This window comes from Cyprinus carpio, chromosome B5 (assembly GCF_018340385.1).
Source record: "Cyprinus carpio isolate SPL01 chromosome B5, ASM1834038v1, whole genome shotgun sequence".
Lineage (NCBI taxonomy): Eukaryota > Metazoa > Chordata > Actinopteri > Cypriniformes > Cyprinidae > Cyprinus > Cyprinus carpio.
In genome coordinates, this window is record NC_056601.1 from 33,119,708 (window position 1) to 33,141,484 (window position 21,777).

The 21,777-nt window shown below is 37.9% G+C and overlaps 2 protein-coding genes across 6 annotated transcripts in view; one reads left to right on the forward strand and one right to left on the reverse strand.

Annotated features, from left to right (window-relative positions):
* The window catches only part of LOC109075103 (apical junction component 1 homolog), a 39,446-nt gene extending 30,263 nt beyond the window's left edge, over positions 1 to 9,183 (forward strand). Inside the window, exon 2 of one of the 2 annotated variants that reach the window (XM_042723213.1) lies at positions 5,308 to 9,183. In XM_042723213.1, the coding sequence (XP_042579147.1) occupies positions 5,361 to 8,657 (3,297 nt within the window). In that variant the 5' untranslated portion in view covers positions 5,308 to 5,360 and the 3' untranslated portion in view covers positions 8,658 to 9,183. The remainder of the gene's footprint in view (positions 1 to 5,307) is intronic. The other variant, XM_042723212.1, reaches the window with a different exon arrangement.
* Positions 9,184 to 19,880: 10,697 nt separating this feature from the next.
* LOC109075098 (target of rapamycin complex 2 subunit MAPKAP1-like) overlaps positions 19,881 to 21,777 on the reverse strand; it is a 29,713-nt gene continuing 27,816 nt past the window's right edge. For all 4 annotated transcript variants that reach the window (XM_042723215.1, XM_042723217.1, XM_042723216.1 and 1 more), the window contains 2 exons: positions 21,465 to 21,562; positions 19,881 to 21,379 (listed from right to left, as the gene is read on the reverse strand). In XM_042723215.1, coding sequence (XP_042579149.1) covers positions 21,257 to 21,379; positions 21,465 to 21,562 — 221 coding nt within the window. In that variant the 3' untranslated portion in view covers positions 19,881 to 21,256. The remainder of the gene's footprint in view (positions 21,380 to 21,464; positions 21,563 to 21,777) is intronic.

A 21,777-nucleotide genomic window follows, 5' to 3' on the forward strand; every position in this document is an offset into this window, starting at 1 on the left:
AGATCAGAAACTGGGAAGCTCTTTGGCTGGGAATATGATGGGAGAGTCTGGAGCAGCCGGGAGGAACGAGGAAGGAGAAAAAGTCTTTCTGAATATCACTTCTTCATGAATGTTACTGAATGGATAGTTCACCCCAAAATTAATATTCTGTCATAATTTATTCACACTCGTATCGTTCCATACATTTGGATTGTGTCAGAGCCCTTCATTTTCACATTAAATGAAGTCTTTATTAATTTATGATTGATCATGAATTTAAATAACTGTAATTATCTTTGTGGCAGTCCAGTTTGTTTAAATGGTTCACAAAACTGCATGCTGCTTGGAGTTTTTTTTTTTTTTTATTTAAAAAAATCACATTATATTATGGCAATAATTATCTAGAATTTTTCCTTTCAAAGGTCTTGGATTAATATGATATTTTAATACTTAGATTTAATGTTAAGATGTTATTAATACTTTTATTAATCAAGGACCTATCAAATTGATCAAAATTGACAGTAAATTTATAATATTAAGAATAATAACATTTATAATAATCAGAAATGTTTCTTGAGAAGCAAATGATTTCTGAAGGATCATGTGACACTGAAGACTGGAGTAATGATGCTGAAAATCCAGATTTAAATCACAAGAATAAATTATATTTTAAAATATATTCAAACAGAAAAGAGTTTTTAGGAGTATTTTAAATTCTAATAATATTTCAAAATTTTACTGTATTTTTTTTATCAAATAAATGCAGCCTTATAGGTTGCATAAGAGACATCTTTCAAAAATAGAAAAAATCCTTCCGACCTCAAATTTTGACTCATATTGAATAAATGTGACTCAGTTCTGCTGCAAGTATTTTCTATGTTAGATTAACATAAGTTATTCAGGTAGGTAATGGGTGTGTGGGGACGAGGGTGTTGCCTGATCAGCCTGAACAGATGGTCATACGGGTGAGAGCAGGTCAGGAGACGTTGGTTTTGATGAAGCCTGTCATCATGATTTTTCACAGATCATGACTCTGATCAGCCCATTTATGCAGTAGAGCCTTGCTACAGTACATCCCATAATCGCTTTCTTTTCCCACATCGGCACTGATGCTTTTCTGTCACAGATCTGTGTTTCTGCAGCATTCGTTTAGCAGCTCAGGCTGCAGGATTGGGAGTTTTTTGTTTCCAAGCCTTTCACAAGTCTCCCATTGTCCCCCGTATCAAATGGGCTCATTATGCAAAATTAGCAGAGGGCCTTCGGCGAGGAATGGACCGCATTGGCATGGAAAGGTTCTATTCAAGTCTGCAGTGTTTAATGGGTTGCATTATGAGACTCGACTAGTATTGATAAGACTGAAGGGGTCTGATAAGAAGGGTCTGAGGAATTCACATCAAGAAATAATCACATGGTGTGATAATCACAAGGCTTGAGAAGTCTGAGCAAGAAAGCTTGACTTTCATTTGCATCTTTACATTTTAGAAAGAGTGTTGGCACATGAAATATCTGTTTCTCATGCAAAATGATTCCATTTGTGATTTCAAAGAACTTGAAACTGAACCTAAGTTGGACTGCTTTGTGATTTTGCATGTCTAACAGTGTTATTTTAGTATTATTTCTTAACTATTATAGTATTTATTAATATTTTACACACACACACACATATACATATACAGTATATATATATATATGTGTGTGTGTGTGTGTGTATATATATACACATGTATATATGTATATGTATGTATATATGTATGTATATGTGCATGTGTGTAGTTTTTATTTCATATTAGTTAATTATTTGCCATTTTGTTAAATGCATTGTCATATAACAAAAATGGCAAATAATTAACTAATATGAAATGTGTATTATTTTATATTCAGCTTTATTTTTAAGTTTTAGTAATTTTAGTACTCCAACTTAAACTTGTTTTATTTCAGTTGCCAAGGCAACATTTAGCATTTAAATTTTTTTCTTACTTTCACTTTTTCATTTTGTAATATTGAATTATTAGTTTATTATTTTAATCATTTTGTTTTGCTTTTGTCATTTTATTGTTTTTTTTTTATTTTCCATTTAGCTTTAATTTATTTATATTTCAGTTTTAGTAAAAAAAAAATGTGTAATACTTATTTCTGCTTTATTTCAATTGACAACAGCAAAAAAAAAAATGGATTGATTATTTATTTTATTTGTTTTTTTGTTGTTGTTGTTGTTACATTAAAACTGATGTCTAATAGCACTGTAAAACTGTAGCACAAGCAATTTTTTTTAAACTAAATTTCTATTCCAAAGTGTAACTCTTGAACTTTTTTAGTTTACATAATATTAATAATAAATAATTATGAATTGGTCTTACAGTGTATATAACTGCATTGCAGATTTTATTTATTTTTTTTAGATTTCTAGGTTCCTAAAATCATGCTGATAGCATTAATCAACTCTTGTCCATATAAGCTCATATTTATATAGGCAGGTTTATATAGGCTGTTGTATGCATGCATTTCATACATGAAGTTGTCTTCAGTCATGGAAATGAATATTTTGGGTTGCATTTTAGGGAGCGGCATTGATTTGTTAGAATATTTGTTCTGGCTGTCACTCCATGGATAAACCACAGATTTCCATGCATTTCATGGATGCTTAATGGATAGATCTTTCTAATGTAGTGCATTGTGTCTACAGTAAAGAGAAAAGCACCTATAGAGGAAACGTGTGGTGGTTAAGAGGCTCATATGTTCAATAATTCACATCCATCTGTAGCTCTGCACTGGGTTAAAAGGGTCAGCTGGCATCAGCAGGAGTGAGATGGCACACTACAGACACATTCACACACTTTACAGATGACAAGGTCGAAGGCCACGGATGAGCTTTACCAAGTCTTGACTCTTGAGTGCCCTTATTACTGGAGTTGGCAATTTTTCAGTGAGATGCTGAACAAATGCTCCTGTTAACCCTCATAGCAAAACTATTTCAATTCAAACTGCATTATGCATTACTCAGAGTGATCATGTATGCTTAAAACAAGAAAAATATTTGCCAGTGGAGTCTGAATGGCCCGTGGGTGAATAAATTAACAGCAAATTTTAATTATTGGGTGAACCATTGCTTTAATATATAATTTTGCTTCTGTACTGAGTAAGAGAATTCTTGTAGTTTATTGCAGTTATAGTAGTTTCATATTAGGCCAGTATATATTTACTGTAAGGCTCTTCTGCCATCCGGATCAATTTAATATTCTCATATTATACTGAATAAGTAATTAAAACAAAACAGCATTAAATTTTAAATTAGCCAGATCCATGAATAATACATTAATTGATTCGTTCATTTAAAAAAGTAATAATGGAACATTTTATGCAGATCAGATTCATCATTGTGTTGTGTAATCTGACTTAACCTATTTCTGAGTGTCACGACTTGATGGCTTTCCTTTATATATCGAATTTAAAAGAATAAATAATGTACAATAAGCTCTATTTAAAAACCAGTACGTGACTTGCATTTGCCAAAGAGGAAATTCTGCTTTATAGAGCTGCATTCAGCTGTGCCTCTTTGTGTAATTGTGTGGAATGTGTGAAGCTTTAAAGCGCTATCAGCTGTGTTAAGGGATTGAGGTCATCACTGATAATAATGACAGCTTTTATGCTCTGCAAACCGTTTGTCTTTGTTGTTCATTATTTTTAGCTCAATGCAATTTCCCCCAGATTTATGAAATTATTCAAAAATAGATTTAAATACAATTCATACACCTCTTCTATGATGAATAGATATATTTTTTTCAATTTAAGAATTAAAATTCATTTAGATATTTTCGTGGGGCTTTAAATTCAAAATGTGGTTTCATCACCCTGAGAATGGAAAATTCTGAAATGTTGGGGTACATCATTTCTGATAAAAAAATTCATGATGTATGTGTGTATATATATAACTAAAATGATGATGTGTGCACTAGTGTGTATTGAAGGTGTAAGGATTTTTTTTTTTTCTTGGACATATGGAACCAACATGAATAATATTGCATTCAAATGTTTTCAGAAGCACTTTCTTTGTCAACATCTCAGACAATCTTATGCCATTGCTCCTGCAGTTTTACCTGTTCCGGACTTGAACAAATTGACCATTTTTAAACAAATGATGCATTTCCAAATTAGTTAGGGAGAAGAAAATATCTTGCATTGAACAAGTCTGGTGACTGTGCGTATGTTGGTAGACGGTGGGTGTTCCATACACAGTTACTCGATTGTGTGAGGCAATGTGAAAAGCTGCCAGACTAATGCTCTGTTAGTAAACAGCATCTGGAGATAGTAATGTTTGTAGAAGTGTCAGTTCCTTCTTTACATAATGTCTGTCGTAGAAACAAGATGTGATTTCCTCAGTCTGATAAACTTAGCTGTAGGGAATGTGTAGGAGGTCTTGAAAACCATTTAATCTCCTTTTTAGAAGAAAAAACGTTCATGAGCTGGAACTAAATGTGAATTCAAAAAAGCTAGTAGTGCATATATTCCATTGAATGCATTGCTTTGTATCTTTAATGACTACATGCATTATTTCAGTTGTGTTTTCTTTGTACAATACGGTTATCATGACAAATGATTGCACCTGTTTTGCATTAAGTTTATGAGAATGACAAGATGTCGAAAAACCTTCAAAGAGCCTAATTTAGACTCAAGACACTATTTCTGTCCTGCCTTCAACCTGCAGATTTGAACTGATGAAAGTTTAATTTGAAGCCAAGCATAAGAGATAAAAATGTTTAGAATTACGTAAGCGTTCTTAAGCGATTTACCATTTCAAGACATTTCAAAGGTGAAAAGAAAGATTTTTGTATTAGAGATTCAGTGCAATTCTGTTGAGCCCTCACACTCTATGTACTATGATGGTTATGAGATGATGTTGTTGCCAGGGGAAACATCATCCTCTGGCAGCCACCTCCAAATTACTTGCATACATCCTGCCAACATATTTTGCTGAACAACACAATGCAGTTGAAGCATTACAGAATCAGAAGTGGGTTTATTTGCTACGTACATTTGTACCAAATCTTGGCTTGATGAGTTACTTCCCAAGGTAACCTTATACATGCAATGCTTATCACATAATGATAAATAATGTGGGGGTGTAGAGTACTGAATATTGTGCAGTTATTGTTTACAATATTAAATTCAGGCTATTTAAAAGTAATGTTGTGTTTTTATGGTTCATCAGCCAGTTCCCAAGAACACTGTTAGCATTCACACTTAGTATAATAGATCCTATACTTCAGGTGTTTTGAATGCAACTTGTACAATGCAATACTAATCCTATGTTGTTTTCTTCATCTCTTGCAGGGAACCTTTACCTAAACGAATTTAATGGGGAAAATTAGAAGAGTCTCATTAAGATGACACGCACACATCCACCTGATATACTAGTATCAACAGTGTATCAAGATGTTAAAGTGAATTCCCTCTTGAACCACTCCAAAGCCTGTCATCCCTCAAAACAATGTGATTCCCCATCCATCAGCAAACTGGAGAACTCTCGAAAAAGCAAAAGCAAAAAGAGGCACTGCCGTAGCTTTGACACTGAGTCTATGGACAAACCCCGATATCATACAATAGCAATGGAGTACCCATACCGAAGGGCTGAAAGGTATGCGGCCAATCCAGAGGTTGCCTGGAACGCCTTAGGTCGCCAACAAGGGCATGGACTCCACCGGTTTTCTGCCCCAGACATATTTAGCTACCGTCTCACCTCCCAGCCAGTGACTGCTGAGATGCCTGGTGAAATTGCTGTGACAGAACAAAAGAGGAGGACTAGATCTAGAAGTGCCTCACGGGTTCAGACCAGCCTAACTCCTGTATCTTTTGATGCTTCCCCTCCAGTGGCAAGGAGGGGCCGGGAAGCTCAAAGGGCACATCGAAACACTCAGCCAAGGCCAGAAGTTTCCCCAAGAAGAGAGTCTTCCTACGCTGCCACACGGGCACATGTGAACGAAGTGCATCCCATCAAATTGCAGCCGCAAAGGAGTGATACAAGCAGGTATTCCCCTGTATATGTGCCTGAAGGCTTTCACGAAGGAAGGCCAGAGAAACCTGCCACTAGTCCTCATGTTCGGTGCCGGGTGGACATCAAACCAGACGAGTCGGCCATGCAGCAAGGAGGCCGAAAGGCAGCTACACCCCATGTGGACATAACTTGGCAGAAGTATCCTAGCAGTGGCAGTCGGAGTATGACAGTGCCTCGCCATTTCTCCGCTTCGAGGACGCCGACTCCTACTGACTCCTTCACTGGAGAGTACAGGAAGGCGTACCAGTATTCCCAAAGTATGCCAGATAGCTACATGCAACCTATGGAGATCCCTTTGCAAAAGGTGGTCTCGCCACGGGAGCCAAGGGAACACTATGGACGGGAACGAAGGGCTCATTCAAGCCCCAACGTGCCAACTAAATTCTTCTATGCAGAGGATTTGGGGAAGTATGGATCTTCAGCTCCATCAAGGACTTATTATCAAGATGACCGATACAGCATTCCTAGCCAACCTTACTCACCTAAAGTACAATATGTACAAGATCCAAGGACTCACATTGTTCATACTGTACCTTCCCGGCAATATTTCACAGAAATCAACCCCTACCATTACCCTGGACAGCCTGTGTACCCCAAAACCTATGCTGCAAGTGAGCCAGGGGCGTATATAATTCAGACACCTCCAGCAAGGACTTTCTATGGCGATGACCCAAGGACATATCAGATTCAAACAGCCTCTCCTCGGATCTTCTACATGGCTGACCCCTACACGCCACCAATGGAGCATCATATTCCTGCAAGGGCATATTACACAGAGGGAAGACGACATGCCCGTGTGGTGCAGCCGCAATCAGAGGACTGGTACGGCTCAGAGGTCTCCGGCTACTCTAGCCATTACCCTTCCTTGTATGTCTCACCAGTTACTCCCACGAGAGTTAGACAAGAGCCAAAGCTCACAACATGGTATGCCAACCCATGCATGGAGCCTGCAAGAACCGTAACAGACCCAAGACCGCACTCAAGATCTTGGGATAACATCCTTGATACCCATGTAGAGCGGGAACAGCCCGTACCCCGAGGGAAAAGCGATGAGAATCTTCTTTGTCAGGGGATACAATCTTCAAGTGAACGGCCAAAACCTGTGGTTGTCAACCTTTCCAGCTCACCAAGGCGTTATGCTGCACTGTCCTTATCTGAAAACTCTTTGATTGACAAAAGTCCAACTGAGGCTAGGAGCTCTTCGGGTAAACTGTGGTTTGTCACGCCTGAGATTACCATCACAGACAATGATATCAGACCAAGCAGTCTTAGTAAATCAGAAGCACGCTCTGCAAGTTGGGATGTGCTGGATTCAAAAAGTGCCCCAAATCAAGAAGCCCTTCGACGTGAAGTGAAATCCCGCACTGGAGAACCCACCAAAGAGAAAATGCACAGCAGCACATCTTTACAGCAAAGTTTAGAGCAGCTTGATGAGCTTCTAGCAGACCTTGTTATTGATTACAAACCTCCAGCCAGGAGGACAAGTGAAGACTTGCTTGATCAACTCAAAAAGCTCATTGATGAAGAAGAAGCAGTATCTTCAGCAAGAAAAGATTCGATGGCAGGATCTGAAAGTGGCATTCCCCTTGACAAACAACCTACTTCCATAAAAATAGATCCTGCCACACTAAGAGACACTGACGGGAGTTGTGACGGCTTGAGAAGTGCAGAAGAGTGCTCCCCTGACCAGAGTCCCGATGAGGACGACACTATGATGTGTTCAAACAATAAATGCCGTCGGACTGAGACCTTGTTTAATGCCTGCCTCTACTTTAAGTCCTGCCACAGCTGCTATACCTACTACTGCTCTCGCAACTGTCGCCGTGAAGACTGGGACATCCATAAGGAGAGTTGCCTCTACGGGCGAATTGGTAGTGTGTGTCGCCACATTATTAAGCACTGTCGAGAAACCGCAGAGGTCCATAAAGCTTTCTCCCGTATAGCCAAAGTGGGATACCTGTCTCGGGGCAGAGGAGTCTTGTTTTTGGGCTTTCCAAATCCAGGTTCGTCCACAAATTTCCTTCAGTTTGGACTAGAAAGTCTACTCATGTCACCAACATACTTATCTCTCCGTGAGCTGGAGAGTTTCAAGGATAACCTTGGGGAATATTGCAAGGAGCTCCAAGAGGCGGGAAAGGAATACGACCCTAATGAATGTTTTCTCTTGAATGTATCCATTGCTGTTGGTGATCAAGTGCCTGACGGACCATCGCCAAGGGTCCAAGCCCCAACCGTCAGGAAATTTGCCAAGATAGCTCTTGCCTCCTACAGCCCGGAAAAGAAGGTCCATCGGAAGGAAAGCGACATGGAGACGTTGATCCTGACCCCACCGCCAGGTATGGCTGACATTGACAAGGAAGGCGAAGAGGGAAGGAAAGCCCGGGAGATCTGCTTCATCAACATTCAGCGGGAGTTGAGGATACGTGGGGTGTTTCTTCGCCACGAGTATCCCAGTGTCTACCAAAAGCTCTGTGAGTTTGTTGAGAACAACAGGAGGTTCACGCCCACTACTATTTATCCAATTGATAAAAGGACCGGCAAGCAGTTCATGTGCATGATAATGGCAGCTTCTGAGCCACGAACTTTGGACTGGGTAGCCAACCCACATCTCCTAGATGACATTATATAAACAAGTGCACCTTTTATATATCAAAGCATAGATCTCACTATAGTACATATCTAAATATACCAAGCTTATTTGTTATACATGTTTGTAGATATGTATTTTGTTAATGAAAAAAAATGTCTGCAAGGTCAGTATTATTCAATGTTGGAATATTGCCCATCAGATGTTGAATATGAATAATTCACACAGTTTATCCATCGACTTGATATCTAGTCCCAGGATTTGTTGATTTATGCTTCACTGGCAATTACTGCCCTTGTTTTCTTTGTAGCAAATCTCTTTTGATATTCTTTTATTGTTCATGAAGAGAAGGAGAGAGAAAAAAACAACAACCTTGATTTATTTTAGCAAACTAAAGAATTATGTACTTATTTACGTCAGAGCTGAATATTTTTTCCTATGCAAAAAATTACCAACAATGTCCCGCAAAAATGTTGAAAAAGTTTTGGCTAAAGAAATATGCAGATAATACTATATTTCTTTTTATCACAAAAAAATAAAATAAAATAAAATAAAATAAAATAATAATGATAATAATGTGTATTTATATGTTAATACAGGCATTATATTATATTATATTATATTATATTATATTATATTATATTATATTATATTATATTATATTATATTATATTATATTATAAACTTTTTTTTTTTTTTTTTTTTTTTAAAGAAGAACTTAATGCAGAGTAGAAACATGGTACATATAAAGGGCATTGGATTATCCACGGTCTATTAAATGTACTTTGAGGAACGGCTTTAATTAAAAAGAGAGCTGCTTAGAACTAAGCAACACCTAGAATTTTGTGCTCCAACCTGGTAAACTAATTTTCGTAAATGGTTTACTTAATTTAGGTTTCCATTTAATGAAGTAATTGGTGCTTTTATGTATGTTTAGTAGAATTACTTGAGCAATAATGAACTTGAAGACAAAATCTGGAGAATATTGGTATCAGTGATGCGCTGCACATTAGGTGTTGGCCGGTACTGTTCCATCAGAAACACTGTGAACTGAGATATCTCTTATATGCGTGTCATTGATAGAGTTTCCTTGTGATCACGTATTAGACTTGGAAATATTTTAGTAGGGATATAATATCAGATGCGGCTGTAGTTTCGTCTCTAGGAAAATGGAATCAGAATGGCTGTAGGCTATATTGGTTACTAAGCTTGGAAAAAAAAAATTGTGTGTGTAGTTTTGTTTTCACTTACTGGTTTGACTTAAACATTTCAGACACTTTGACATGCTACAATACAAATGCAACATGTGGTGGCAAAACAGCACTGATTCTTGAGTTACTGCACAAAATGGTCCACAATTAGATCTGCCATTAGTATGAGTGGGTCTGTTAATTGCGAGCGACACCGGAAAAACAATTAATTAATACATGCAAAAACAAAATGGTTGTCTCAACACGCAGATGTCTAATTTCTGTCACCAGATGCACTGTCAATCTGGTTAAAACCATCCTGTATTATCAACTCAATCTTAAAGTGTAACGCTGGATTTGTTGTTTATAAGTATTTGACCTAACAGTACATGTTTTTATCTGTCAGTGTTGACATGGAGAAAAATACATTGTTACAGTGTAGGGGGAAAAAAAGTTGTGACCCGTTTTGTCCCAGTACTCGAGAATCAATAACTGTAAACTTTTGTCATGTACTTGCAGTTTGCTCCTATTTCATGTCCAATGCGGGTTTTTCCTTGAATGTCCCAGACAGTTATACTTTGCTTGACAAATCTGTTCACTGCTTTTCTTGATGACTTCATGTCACAGCACAACCCTGCACATCCTTCTGTCTGAACTCAGAGCAGAACCGCTATAAAGCACACGTTCAGGTGTTTTTGCCCGGCAGAGTGTACATATACAGTGGTAAACAGAAAGAAATGATTGCATGTGATTCTATTTTTTCTATCTCATAACATTAATATAATTAACCTGCCTGAATATTTGATATTTGAAAATATGCTGTATATGAGGGATAAAGTATATAGTAAAATATATGAATATATATATATAGTAGGAGTGATATTTTTCAAGATCAGTGTGTCGACCATTGCTGTTATGCTGAAAACAAATGAGACAAAGACACGGTCTCACAGAGAAAAAAGAAAAAACTAAACCTTAATTAAAAAAATAAAGTGTCTTTAAAAGATTGTTTCTGTTGTCGTGTAATTACTAAGACAAAACAAAGTAATGTTGACATCTTGTGCAATTCTTCTAATGTTGTGGCGCCACCATGCGGTGTGTTAGAGGATTATACCTTTTCTGTAATTTTCACCATGTGACACTAACCTTACAGTCCCTATGAGGGTCGCTTTTTGACAGGAATGAGGCTGTGAGGGACTGAAGCTGAAGTGTGTGTTGTTTAATAACATATATGGTTGCTCATCTGACAAAACAAAAATACACTAGACGAAAACTCCATAAAACAGTTTTAAAAGTTATGAGTTGATAAAAAATTAAAATTCAATTGGGCGTCTAACCTGACTAAGTCCAATTACATCTTGTCATACTAAGAATATTAAGTTTTCTTAATCTCTCAGTAGTTTTTACATTATCTTTTCGTCTTTAGTAGGAAATTAATACAAAAATACTTTTCCCCTTTTGTTTTTAGACAAACGATGACGTCACGTTTTCTTGTCTCAATGTGTGACCTCCAGGGGGCAGCAAAGTGCAAGTTAAAATCCTTATTTGTTTGCATTAACGTTTACTCGGGGTTTGTATGGATCACTAAATAATAAAGTCTATGTTTGAAATTCCATACTAATTTTAATATTGCTGCAGCATGTCTTAATTGTATGTATGCAATACGCATGACTTGACTTTACATTTAATACACCACAGAGCGCGCATGCGTGGAGTACTGCATCTCACAATGGAATGGGCGCGATTTGTCTTTCCATTTCTAAAGTGATGGATGAACGAAAAGTGCTTTATCTCTTTTATAACTCACAGTTTGATTGACGTTTGATTTAAGCAGAGAGTAGACCAAAATACTGTTGAACAAGGAATATCTGAGATGGTTTAAGACATTATATTCATGCAAATTTTAATATTCTGGTTTTACATTTACATTTAATCATTTAGCAGACGCTTTTATCCAAAGCGACTTACAAATGAGAACAGTAGAAACAATCAGATCAACGGGAGAACAACAACGGTATACAAGTGCAATGACAAGTCTCAGTTAGTCTAGTACAGAACACGTAGCCAGGATTTTTTTTTTTTTTTTTGTGAATATGATAGACAAGAAAAAGAAAAAGGTATGTACTAGTATTAGTTGGTTAAGTGCAGGCGAAAAAGACGAGTCTTTAGATGTTTTTTGAAAATGAGTGTGTCTCCTCAGTGTGTCGCTCACCACCTCCTTCAGCTGGCTGCAGTGTGTTTTTTCTTTGCTCCCTCTTACTTCGTCTTGCAGAGCGTGTAGTGTTGGTGTGAGAGATTTCTTCTTTCTGTGGACCCAGATGGAGGGAGGGTGCCCAGTCTGGGTCAGTCTCCATTATCTCATATGCAGGGTGACCTGCAATAACATGAAAAAGGGTTTAACTTCATTACATGGAAGCAAAGTGTTAACAATAATCTTAGATTATACTTAAGTATTAGTACAGACACTGAGGTCAAAGTAATTTAGCTAAAATGATGTAAAAATAATTTAAAACGTGCTGCGTACTTTTTTTTTTTTTAGTACTGCAAGTCAGCGACAACCGAAGTGAAATTACATTTTTTGTGTGCAAAAACACAGCAAGTAACTTTCGAAGTCTTATAAATTGTAAAATTACTTTTTTCCATTCTAATAAATGTATTTAGTTGAAAAAGTTTGCAGTTGAGTAAAGTAACGTTACAAAGTAAGTACAAACCCCAAAAATAATAAATGCTGTAGTGAAGTAACAAATAATTATTTATTATTAGACTTGTATAAGACGATTGCATAACATTTTACAGTATAAACAATAAAAAGAGTAATGACCAACACGTAACGGCCGTTTCTCCCATGATCGCATGTTTACAATCCGTGCGTTGTTTGGAGCTATCTGTGCCAGAGAATCATTCATCCAAAAAAACGACTCGTGCATAAAATTGTTATATACTTCAAATTTGTGTAACGTCCACTTAAATGTCTTAATTACCATTATGAAAAATGTCGAGAGCAGGATACATAAATGGAGTATGTTTCCAAAGTTGAGTTTTTTTCGTCGCACAGTTGCTCCCATGCTCGGCGGTTACCCAGCATCCCGTGCTGGTCTTGTGTTAGTTCCACGTCCAGAGAATTCATCCAAAAACGACATCGGGTCCTTTCTAATCAAACGGGATATACCTTCAAATTTGTCAAACGCACTTACCCTGTCTTACTGTTTGAGTTTGTCTAGACCCGACATCTGGTAAATTAGAATTACTATTGCCGCCTATCACAGGTGATGAACGTACCTTTTGTACCACGTTTAATACAACACAAGCTCCAACCCAGGTGAACCATCCGACGCTCTTTGTTAGGTCCACTACACATGCTGCCATGTCCGTTCTCAACGGAAACACAAACTTTCGTGTACCGCCGTGTTTAGTTTGTGACCCTCTGTCATGAGACCTTCGCCAGTGCAGCCTATCCACATCGGAGAACGTCCCAACTTTAAACCACAATTTATGACCAACACAATCCTCCAACTTGAAAACACTAGCATTGATACCTTGACAAATGGCGGCTATACCCCTTTCGTGTTCCACGGTGGGACTTCACCTGACATGACATTGAGATCGGGAGGTCATTCCACAACTGGACAGTTCAGGAAAAGTCCAGTGGAGTGATTTTGAACCTCTTTTGTGAGCACCACAAGCGTCGTTCACGTGCAGTAGCGCTAGACTCTTCTGGAGGGTGCGGTAGATTGTAATGGAACTAGTGAGTTTAGGTAAGTTTGGCAAGCCGTGCCAGTGGGTCCGTTTTGTAGGCAAGCATCAGTACCTTGAATTTGATGCGAGCGGCTACTGGGAGCCAGTGTAACCTGATGAGGAGAAAGGAGTAACATGGGCTGTTTTTGGCTCATTGAATGACAACCCTCGCTGCTGCATTCTGGATCAGTTGTAGAGGCTTGATAGTACATGCAGGAAGGCCCCCCCCAGGAGAGCATTGAAAATAGTCCAGTGCTGGAGAGAACAAGAGCTTGGACAAGACGTTGGGTGGCTTGCTCTGACATGAAGGTCCCTAATCTTCATAAGTTGTATAAGGCAAATCCTGCATCTGACCGGGTCGTTGTAGCAATATGGTCTGTGAAGCTTAACCTGATGATCCATCACAACTCCTAGGTTTCTGGCTGGCGTCCTGGGAAGAAGTTATGGTTGACGACCCCAGCTGTATAGAGAAGTTGTGATGAAACGATGGGTTAACTGGAACCACCAAGGCAGTTCAGGATCTTTAGAAAGGATGAGGCTGAAGGTGGTGGTCATTCATTTCCAGCTAGAAATGTCACTCAGCAGAAGCGTAGAGTTTGAGGTGTCATCATCGTCGTAGCACATGAGATAGGAAAAGCCTATGCTTCTGAATGAGCAGATCCCTAAATGACGTCATGTAGATGGAGAAGAGAAGCGGTCCCCAGGACGCAAGCCTTGAGGAACCCCAGTAGCAATGTTGTTGTGACTTACGAACTTCACCCTCTCAAGACACCATGAAGGATCTATCAGAAAGGTAGATTAACGCCACTGGGAGTGCGGTTCCAGAGATTGCCCATCTTCTGAGGGTGGACAGGAGAATCTGGTGATTAACGTGGTGTCAAAAGCAGCAGACAGGTCCAGCAAAATGAGTACGAGATTTTGGAAGCTGCTCTTGCCAGTCGCAGGGCTTCAGTAACCGAGAGCAGGGCAGTCTCAGTTGGAGTGGCCACTTTTTGAAGCCAGATTGGTTTTGGCTGTCCAGGAGGTTGGTTCTGTTACAAGAAACATAGAGAGCTGGTTGAACACAGCTCGTTCAGAGTGTCTTTGCACATGACATGGAAGAAGGGATAACCGGGTCTGTAGTTTCTAGAAGTGCTGGATTAAGAGATGGTTTCTCTTTCTTCAGCAGTGTGCTTTACCCGAGCCTGCTTAAATGCTGAGGGAAATGTTCCAGAGTGATCAGAGGAGTGGATATCATTGTGAGTAAGTGAATAGTTATGACTGAAAAGAAATCGCTTGAAGGAGGTGAGTGGGGGTGATCGGATCCAGTGGCAAGTAGTAGGATGACTGGACAGGATTAAGGCAGTTTGGAAGACGTCCGTCTCTGAGAGTGGTGAGCAGAAGGAGAAAGAGTGAGCATTAGTCGTTTGTGAAGTTTATCCTCATGTTGCGTTGTGGAGAAATTGTGTCGACATGATGGTTTCTTGTCTATTTGTCTGAAGAAAACTGCAAAGGCTCGTCAGCTGTAAGAGTTGATGTAGAAATGAGGGTCGAGGCGGATTAAGAATAGAAGGAGAAGGTTTTGAAGAGTGTCAGGGGCGTCACAACAGTTTGTTAATCTTGTCGTGGTAATATGATGCAGTTAGCAGCAGTGGGGAAAAAAAGGACGTTTGCAGAGAAGGAAGAGAGGAGAGACTGATACACACTGAGGTCGTAGAGTTTCCTTGATTTATGCCATTTCCTCTCTGCAGCCCTGAGTTTAGAGCGATGTTCACGGAGTACATCGGACAGCCAGGGGCAGCAGTTAATGCATTTAAATTGTGCATAATGCACGACACCTGTAAGATGTCCGTGCGTGTTTGCAGAAGTAAATATGAAACACCTGCTCAGTTTGCATGTGTCGCCTCTAGACGGCAGTCAGTTTCCGTCTGAAGATCTGCTGCTGCTGCTGGAAAACACACAGACAGACAGACGGAGGATATACATGAAGAAAAATGAATATGAGAAAATGCATTTTATTGCTCCAGGCAGCCTGATATAAATCAAACAAACACGCGGCGTTATGAATGTGGCTCTTGGTCTATATTGCTTCATGTTTTGCTGAATGGGCCTGATGTTGTATAAAAAAAATACAAAGATAAAAAATATATATATATATGAGAAAAAAAATAAACACATCACAAATCAGATTTTGCGTTGACATTATGTGTGTGCGCTGTGTATATTTTAATGTATATATTAATACACACACATACATATGAAATGTTCCTGGATCAACATTATTGTCCAAAACATAGACCTAACCATAAACCTAACCCTACCAAAAAAATATAAAAAACATAATATAGCACCTAAATCTATCAATAACAATAAAACAGAAACATAAATCACTCTGTAAAACCAAAAACAAAACATTTTGCACTTGGTGGAATCACACACACACACACACACACACACACACACACACACACACACACACATTCTTAAATATAAGTATTTATATATAAATATACACAGTACACACACATATATAATGTAAACACAAACTTTGATTTTGAATTCCATTAATCGTTTTGACAGTTTGACAGCCCTAAGATGCACACATACTTGTCTGCCTGAACCTCTGATAAATTTTTTTTTTATCTTTTCTTTCTTTTAAATTGCTTAGGAAAAAGTAAATGGTAAAATCTTCTGTAACCGAGGCCTTTATTTTTTGGAAAACAAAACCACATTTCAACCTCCAAAAATTCCCAGGCAGCCCTGAAAACAATGAAACTAACACTGAGGGCATCAACATTCAAAGCTAGTGGATTGAAAGGCAGACTACCATCAAAACAATTGCACTCGGCAGAAAACAAAATGTACTGTGTTCAAAAGCCAAACTGACACCGTCTGGAAAGAGTCCAGTGAGGATGCAGAGAGACACTGCAGTGCTGCAGAGCCAAAACAAGCATCGTGAGAGAGCCGAGGAGATGTTCAAAGCACCGAGGAAAAACAAGCCTCTTTCTCCTACAACAAGAACTGAGAAAATCCATCTCCGGCTCCATGACTGTCACTCTGAATTAAGTCTATTGTCTCGGTTGTGGCGAGGTCTCAGGATATTTTTAACCAGTGTCTATCTCCGGTTCTCGTGGAGGGCAGAAAAAGATCTCTCAGGGGCCACAGCTGCAGAAGAACCTCAAGACAGAGGCGTCTGTAAGGATGTGTCCTCTGCCAGCTGGGCTCTGATTCCCAGCATTTAACCCCACAGGCAAGACGTTACCTGTTGTTGAAGCGCTGCTGCTGCTGCTTGGATCCTTTTTAAATCAAGTCAATTGGTCTTTTTCATTACACTGGAAAGTGAAATACAATCAGTGGTTTCCTAAACAGCATTCATGCATCTGATCTTGCGGCAAAAACTTTCATAATCTGACAAAATTCACGAACCCTGTTGAAAATGCAAACACTGAGGGAAAGATAAGTGCATTAATCAAAAAGTAGATATTAGAAATTCAGTCAAGAAAACCAGACAAAAGCAACTGAAAAACTGAAAATGTTGAGTCTCTTGCAGCATTCATATGAAACTGAACTAACATTTGCAAACAAAACACACAAGTGCCACATAGATAATAAAAAAGCTAGGATTTTGTCATTACAAAATTAACATTAACACAAAAACATGGACTAAAATGTAGTTAAACGTAACACTAAGGTAATCAAAAACAAGACACAGGCTCTTTGGACATCTGGCATCAACATGCTTTTTATAGACCTACTCAAACATTTTATAATTCTAATATATATCCTAATTTATGTAATTTACACACTTTTATTTAAATAAATAAATATACAAATATAATTTCAATTACAACAAAAAGTTTACAATACAAATACACAAAAGTTTCAATTTACACAAAAAGTTTACAATTTTAATATAATGTACAATTTAAATATACAATTAATTATATATTGGATATATATATATATATATATTAGAATATATATGGAGTATATATTTATATATTTTGGTAGCATGTAGACTACTTTTAAACTATTACTAATTTTTTTTTTTTTTTGGTAGCATGTAGACAGGAGGATCTAAATAAACTTATCACTGCATCTAAACCAACAACTTGGTTATTAGATCCTGTACCCAGTAAATTACTGAAAGAATTGTTACCTGTAGCTTCTCAATATTAACTCGACATTATCTATAGATCACGTCCCAAAAGCATTCAAGCAGGCGGTTATTAAGCCTCTTATTAAGAAACCACAACTTCCTTCCTGAAAAAAAGAAAAAAAAAGAATAAGAAGATATCTATGATGATTTTCAGTCGGGTTTCAGGCCCCATCATAGCACAGAAACTGCACTTGTTAAAATTACAAATGACTTGCTTCTTGCGTCAGACCTAGGCTCCATCTCATTGCTAGTTTTACTTGATCTTAGTGCTGCGTTAGATCATAGATCATGACATACTCATAGATCGATTACAAAACTATACAGGTATTCAAGGGCAGGCTTTAAGATGGTTTAGAGCCTACCTTTCCGATTGCTATCACTTTGTCTATTTAAATGGAGAATCATCTCAATTAAATCCAATAAAGAATGGAGTGCCACAAGGATCTGTCCTATGCCCTCTGCTATTTTCAATATACATGTTGCCCCTTGGCAATATTATTAGAAAATACGGGATTAGTTTCCATTGTTATGCTGATGATACTCTATACATTTCAACAATACCAGATGAAACTTCTAAATGAAACTTCTATTCAGATAAGACAGAGATATTACTTATTGGACCAAAAAACATTACACAGAATCTAGTAGATTACAATTTTCATCTAGATGGATATACTGTTACTTCCTCTACAGTCAAAAATGTGGGTGTTATAGTAGACAGCCACATGTCTTTAGAAAATCATATTTTCCATGTTACAAAATCAGCATTCTTCCATCTTAGAAACAGTATGTAAACACGAGATAAAGCAGCGAGTACTGACTACTCCTTGTTTAGTTGGGTGTCTGGCTCTCTTGAGGCCTGTAGGGTTGGTGGAGCAAAGCAAACAAAATGTGACAGAGGAGAAACCCGCACTAGCTGGAGGCTAACAAACGTTCTTGTCTTTGTATTAATGTCGCAACAAAGAGATTTCTCTATATTATACAGAGACCAAACTCATTCAGCGACTGTAAGAAGGAAGGGGACACCTCACTGCATTTGAATTAAAGGCCTGGTGTTAAAGTCAGCATGAAATCAACAGATCATATTTACTTTATGAATACAGTTTGGAGGTCTTATAGTTACAGAGATGCAAACAGGAAAGGGGGAAAAAAGGTGAGAACCGGGGGCATGCTCCACGTGGATTATTTTTTTTAAATACTTGTTTTACATGATCATTTGTAGTTAATTAAGGTATTTTTAAAATTATTATTACCTTATATGTCCAAAACTGTAATTTAAACAAAAAACAAACAAACAAACAACAACAACAACAAAAAAAACATTTTACAAAATTGTAGACTGAATATATTAGGTCAAAATCCCAGGTTATAAATGATTATTTAAGACAATATTGGTTGATTAGACGGCAATGCTGACCTAAAATGCAAAACGTTTGCCCTCTCTCTCTTCACTGTTCCTACATCTCAGACCTCACATACATCAAATATGACCCTTTTAAGACAGTTTAGTAAAGAGTAAACTATTAGAAAATACTATTCAAGAAAATACTATTCAAAACTTACTAGCAGTTGCCAAGTGGATATCAGTCTTACTTTTCCAATACAAATAAGACCAGTCTACCTTTTCATAACTGAATATAAAGTTACAAGTACCCTTGTAAGTACACAAGTGCTAAAAAAAAAAAAAAAAAAAAAAAAAAATATTATATATATAAATAAAATATATATATGGCAAATATAAGGTGCCTTTGAAAACATTTTTTCTTATTTACATAATTTAAAGAGTACAATGACCTGTCTACACAGGCAGCAACCTTTTATTTTCTAGCTGTGATATTAAAACATGTTTTTGATTTATAGTGCTCTACACAGATACTCAAAAGTGCTTCTTCAAGCAAAACACCAGTGAAAATCAACTGACTCCAATAATAAATTCTAAAATAAACCAAGCTATTTTTAATCAATAATTCACATTTATTGAATGAAATAACTGATTACTCATGTGCCGGCTTGAATGAGCATCACGTCCTAATGCATTCTGGGATTGCCTTATCTGTGAAAGATGCATGCAATGCTGCCTTAGAATTTGTCCAAAAGAAGCCATCTTAAAATGAAACAATTATGCTGCCTACCTTATGCGACAACATAAGTGCAGAAGACAAAATGATGAAAAGCCAACAAAAAGACACCAGGACAAATGTATCGTAGTTCAGTCTTTAATTAGAAAATCTACTTATATACAGTATACATGTACTGTAGCAAATATTGATTCCATAGGCCGCATGATAACCCCCCCAGGTCATCGGAATATTATAAATAAAGTTTTATTTGAAATGTCTATTCAGCTGTTATCCCCGTCACGGGAAAACACGCTCTCTCTTTGTCTATCCGTCAGCGCTGAACTGAGTATCAGTCATCGCTCTCCAGCTTTGACAGATGTAAAAAAAAAAAAAAAGAAACGAAATGAAACAAGATCAGTCAAGACAACATGGCAGTCGGAAACCTGAGTCAGAACAGTTTTGGATTGAATGAACACCCTGAATCCAGTTTAACAACAGCAGCGTTTGAAGTGGAGTTATAGAGCGAGAGTTTCAGGTTGAGACGGCAGACACGGATGAAAGGAACCTAGCGTAATAATGTAATCTTTAACATCTAGAAAGAAATGTGGCAGAGGCGGTCATACATTCCCATTGCAGCCCCAGAGGACAGTCAGAATAAACCAAAACATCCGTCGAAAAGAGACAGCGATTGGTTCGTTATAATATATATATATATATGCAATCCAAAGATACAATGCAGAGGGGAAAAACACATCACAGTAAAAAGTAGTTATTAATTTCATATTTGATCATTAAAAATCTGTCATTCTTTAACCTATTAACCTCCTCTGGTGGTAAAAAGAGTTTCCCGACTTAACCAGCGGACGTGTAAAATCTCGAAGAACGCATTTGTCCCATTGATCTGTAGCAGGCACTGAAGTACTATGGCCAAAGAGGGTTTGTCATCAGACCCTGAATGCGTTTGCTATTTACATTTTCGTAAAAAAAAAAAATTAATTGCGATTACGTGTCAGTGTCCGATGCAGTTTGACTTAACATCTTTGATACATACGGCAACAGCTAATACGGTTCGCTTGCTCTTTCTGGCTTGTAAGGTTCCGACTGCGTTCGTTTGGTGCGTGTTTATGTACAGTTGGTTTGTAGGCAGTGGAAGTAAGTCTGTGACGCAAACAGCAGCAAGTTCTCGGTCCTTGGCATTCAGAGTCCAGCCGATGGTTTTGTCTGGTCTGGGCGACGGCTGTGGCTTCAAACGTTAATATAATTGTTCAATTAGATTGTTGGTTGTTTTTGCTAGTACATTCGAGTGACAGCAGAGAGCATTAGTGCTCTGATATGATTAAGGACCGTCAGTCCAGGAAAGGCCGACCTTGAGAGGCTGATTTCTCCATCCGGATGAAAATGCATTTCCATCTAAAATTCTCGCCATCCTTCTATTCTTTATGTTTCCCGTCTATCTCTCTGCCTCTGTTCACGCAGGCCATTCGGTTCAGAGTCTGCTGATCGGTTTGGCCACTAGCTCTACTGGCCCGACTTTTTGTCCTTCTGGAAACTGAAGCTCGTGCGACGGTTCAGTTTGCGTTGTTTCTGGGCGAAGTAATCCGCCCTCGACGTGCTGGCACGGGACTCCAGAATGTAGTTCACCTGGCAGAGGAAGATGAAATGACACACTTCCTGTGAATTTGATCGAATTAATACACAAAAAGCAGTAAAAAACTATAAATCCTACCTTGAGCACAATCTCATTGACAGTAGCAGCATCACACTCGAAGTACAGGGCTTTGTAATCGTGGTTGCTTAGATATGTGAGCTTAAATATTGCATGACCTACAAAGAAAACCATAAAGATCTTAAAGTTACTTTCAGCAAAAAAAAAAAGAAAGCAAAGAAAAAAATTACCACCATGGTTCAACTTACATGTGCATGTGAGAAAATACTATTTGTTAAATTAAAAAAAAATATATATATATATAATGCTACAACTGTAATCATTTTTATTAATCAGAGTACTGAAGTATTGTCCATTATTTTGTTTTTTAGTA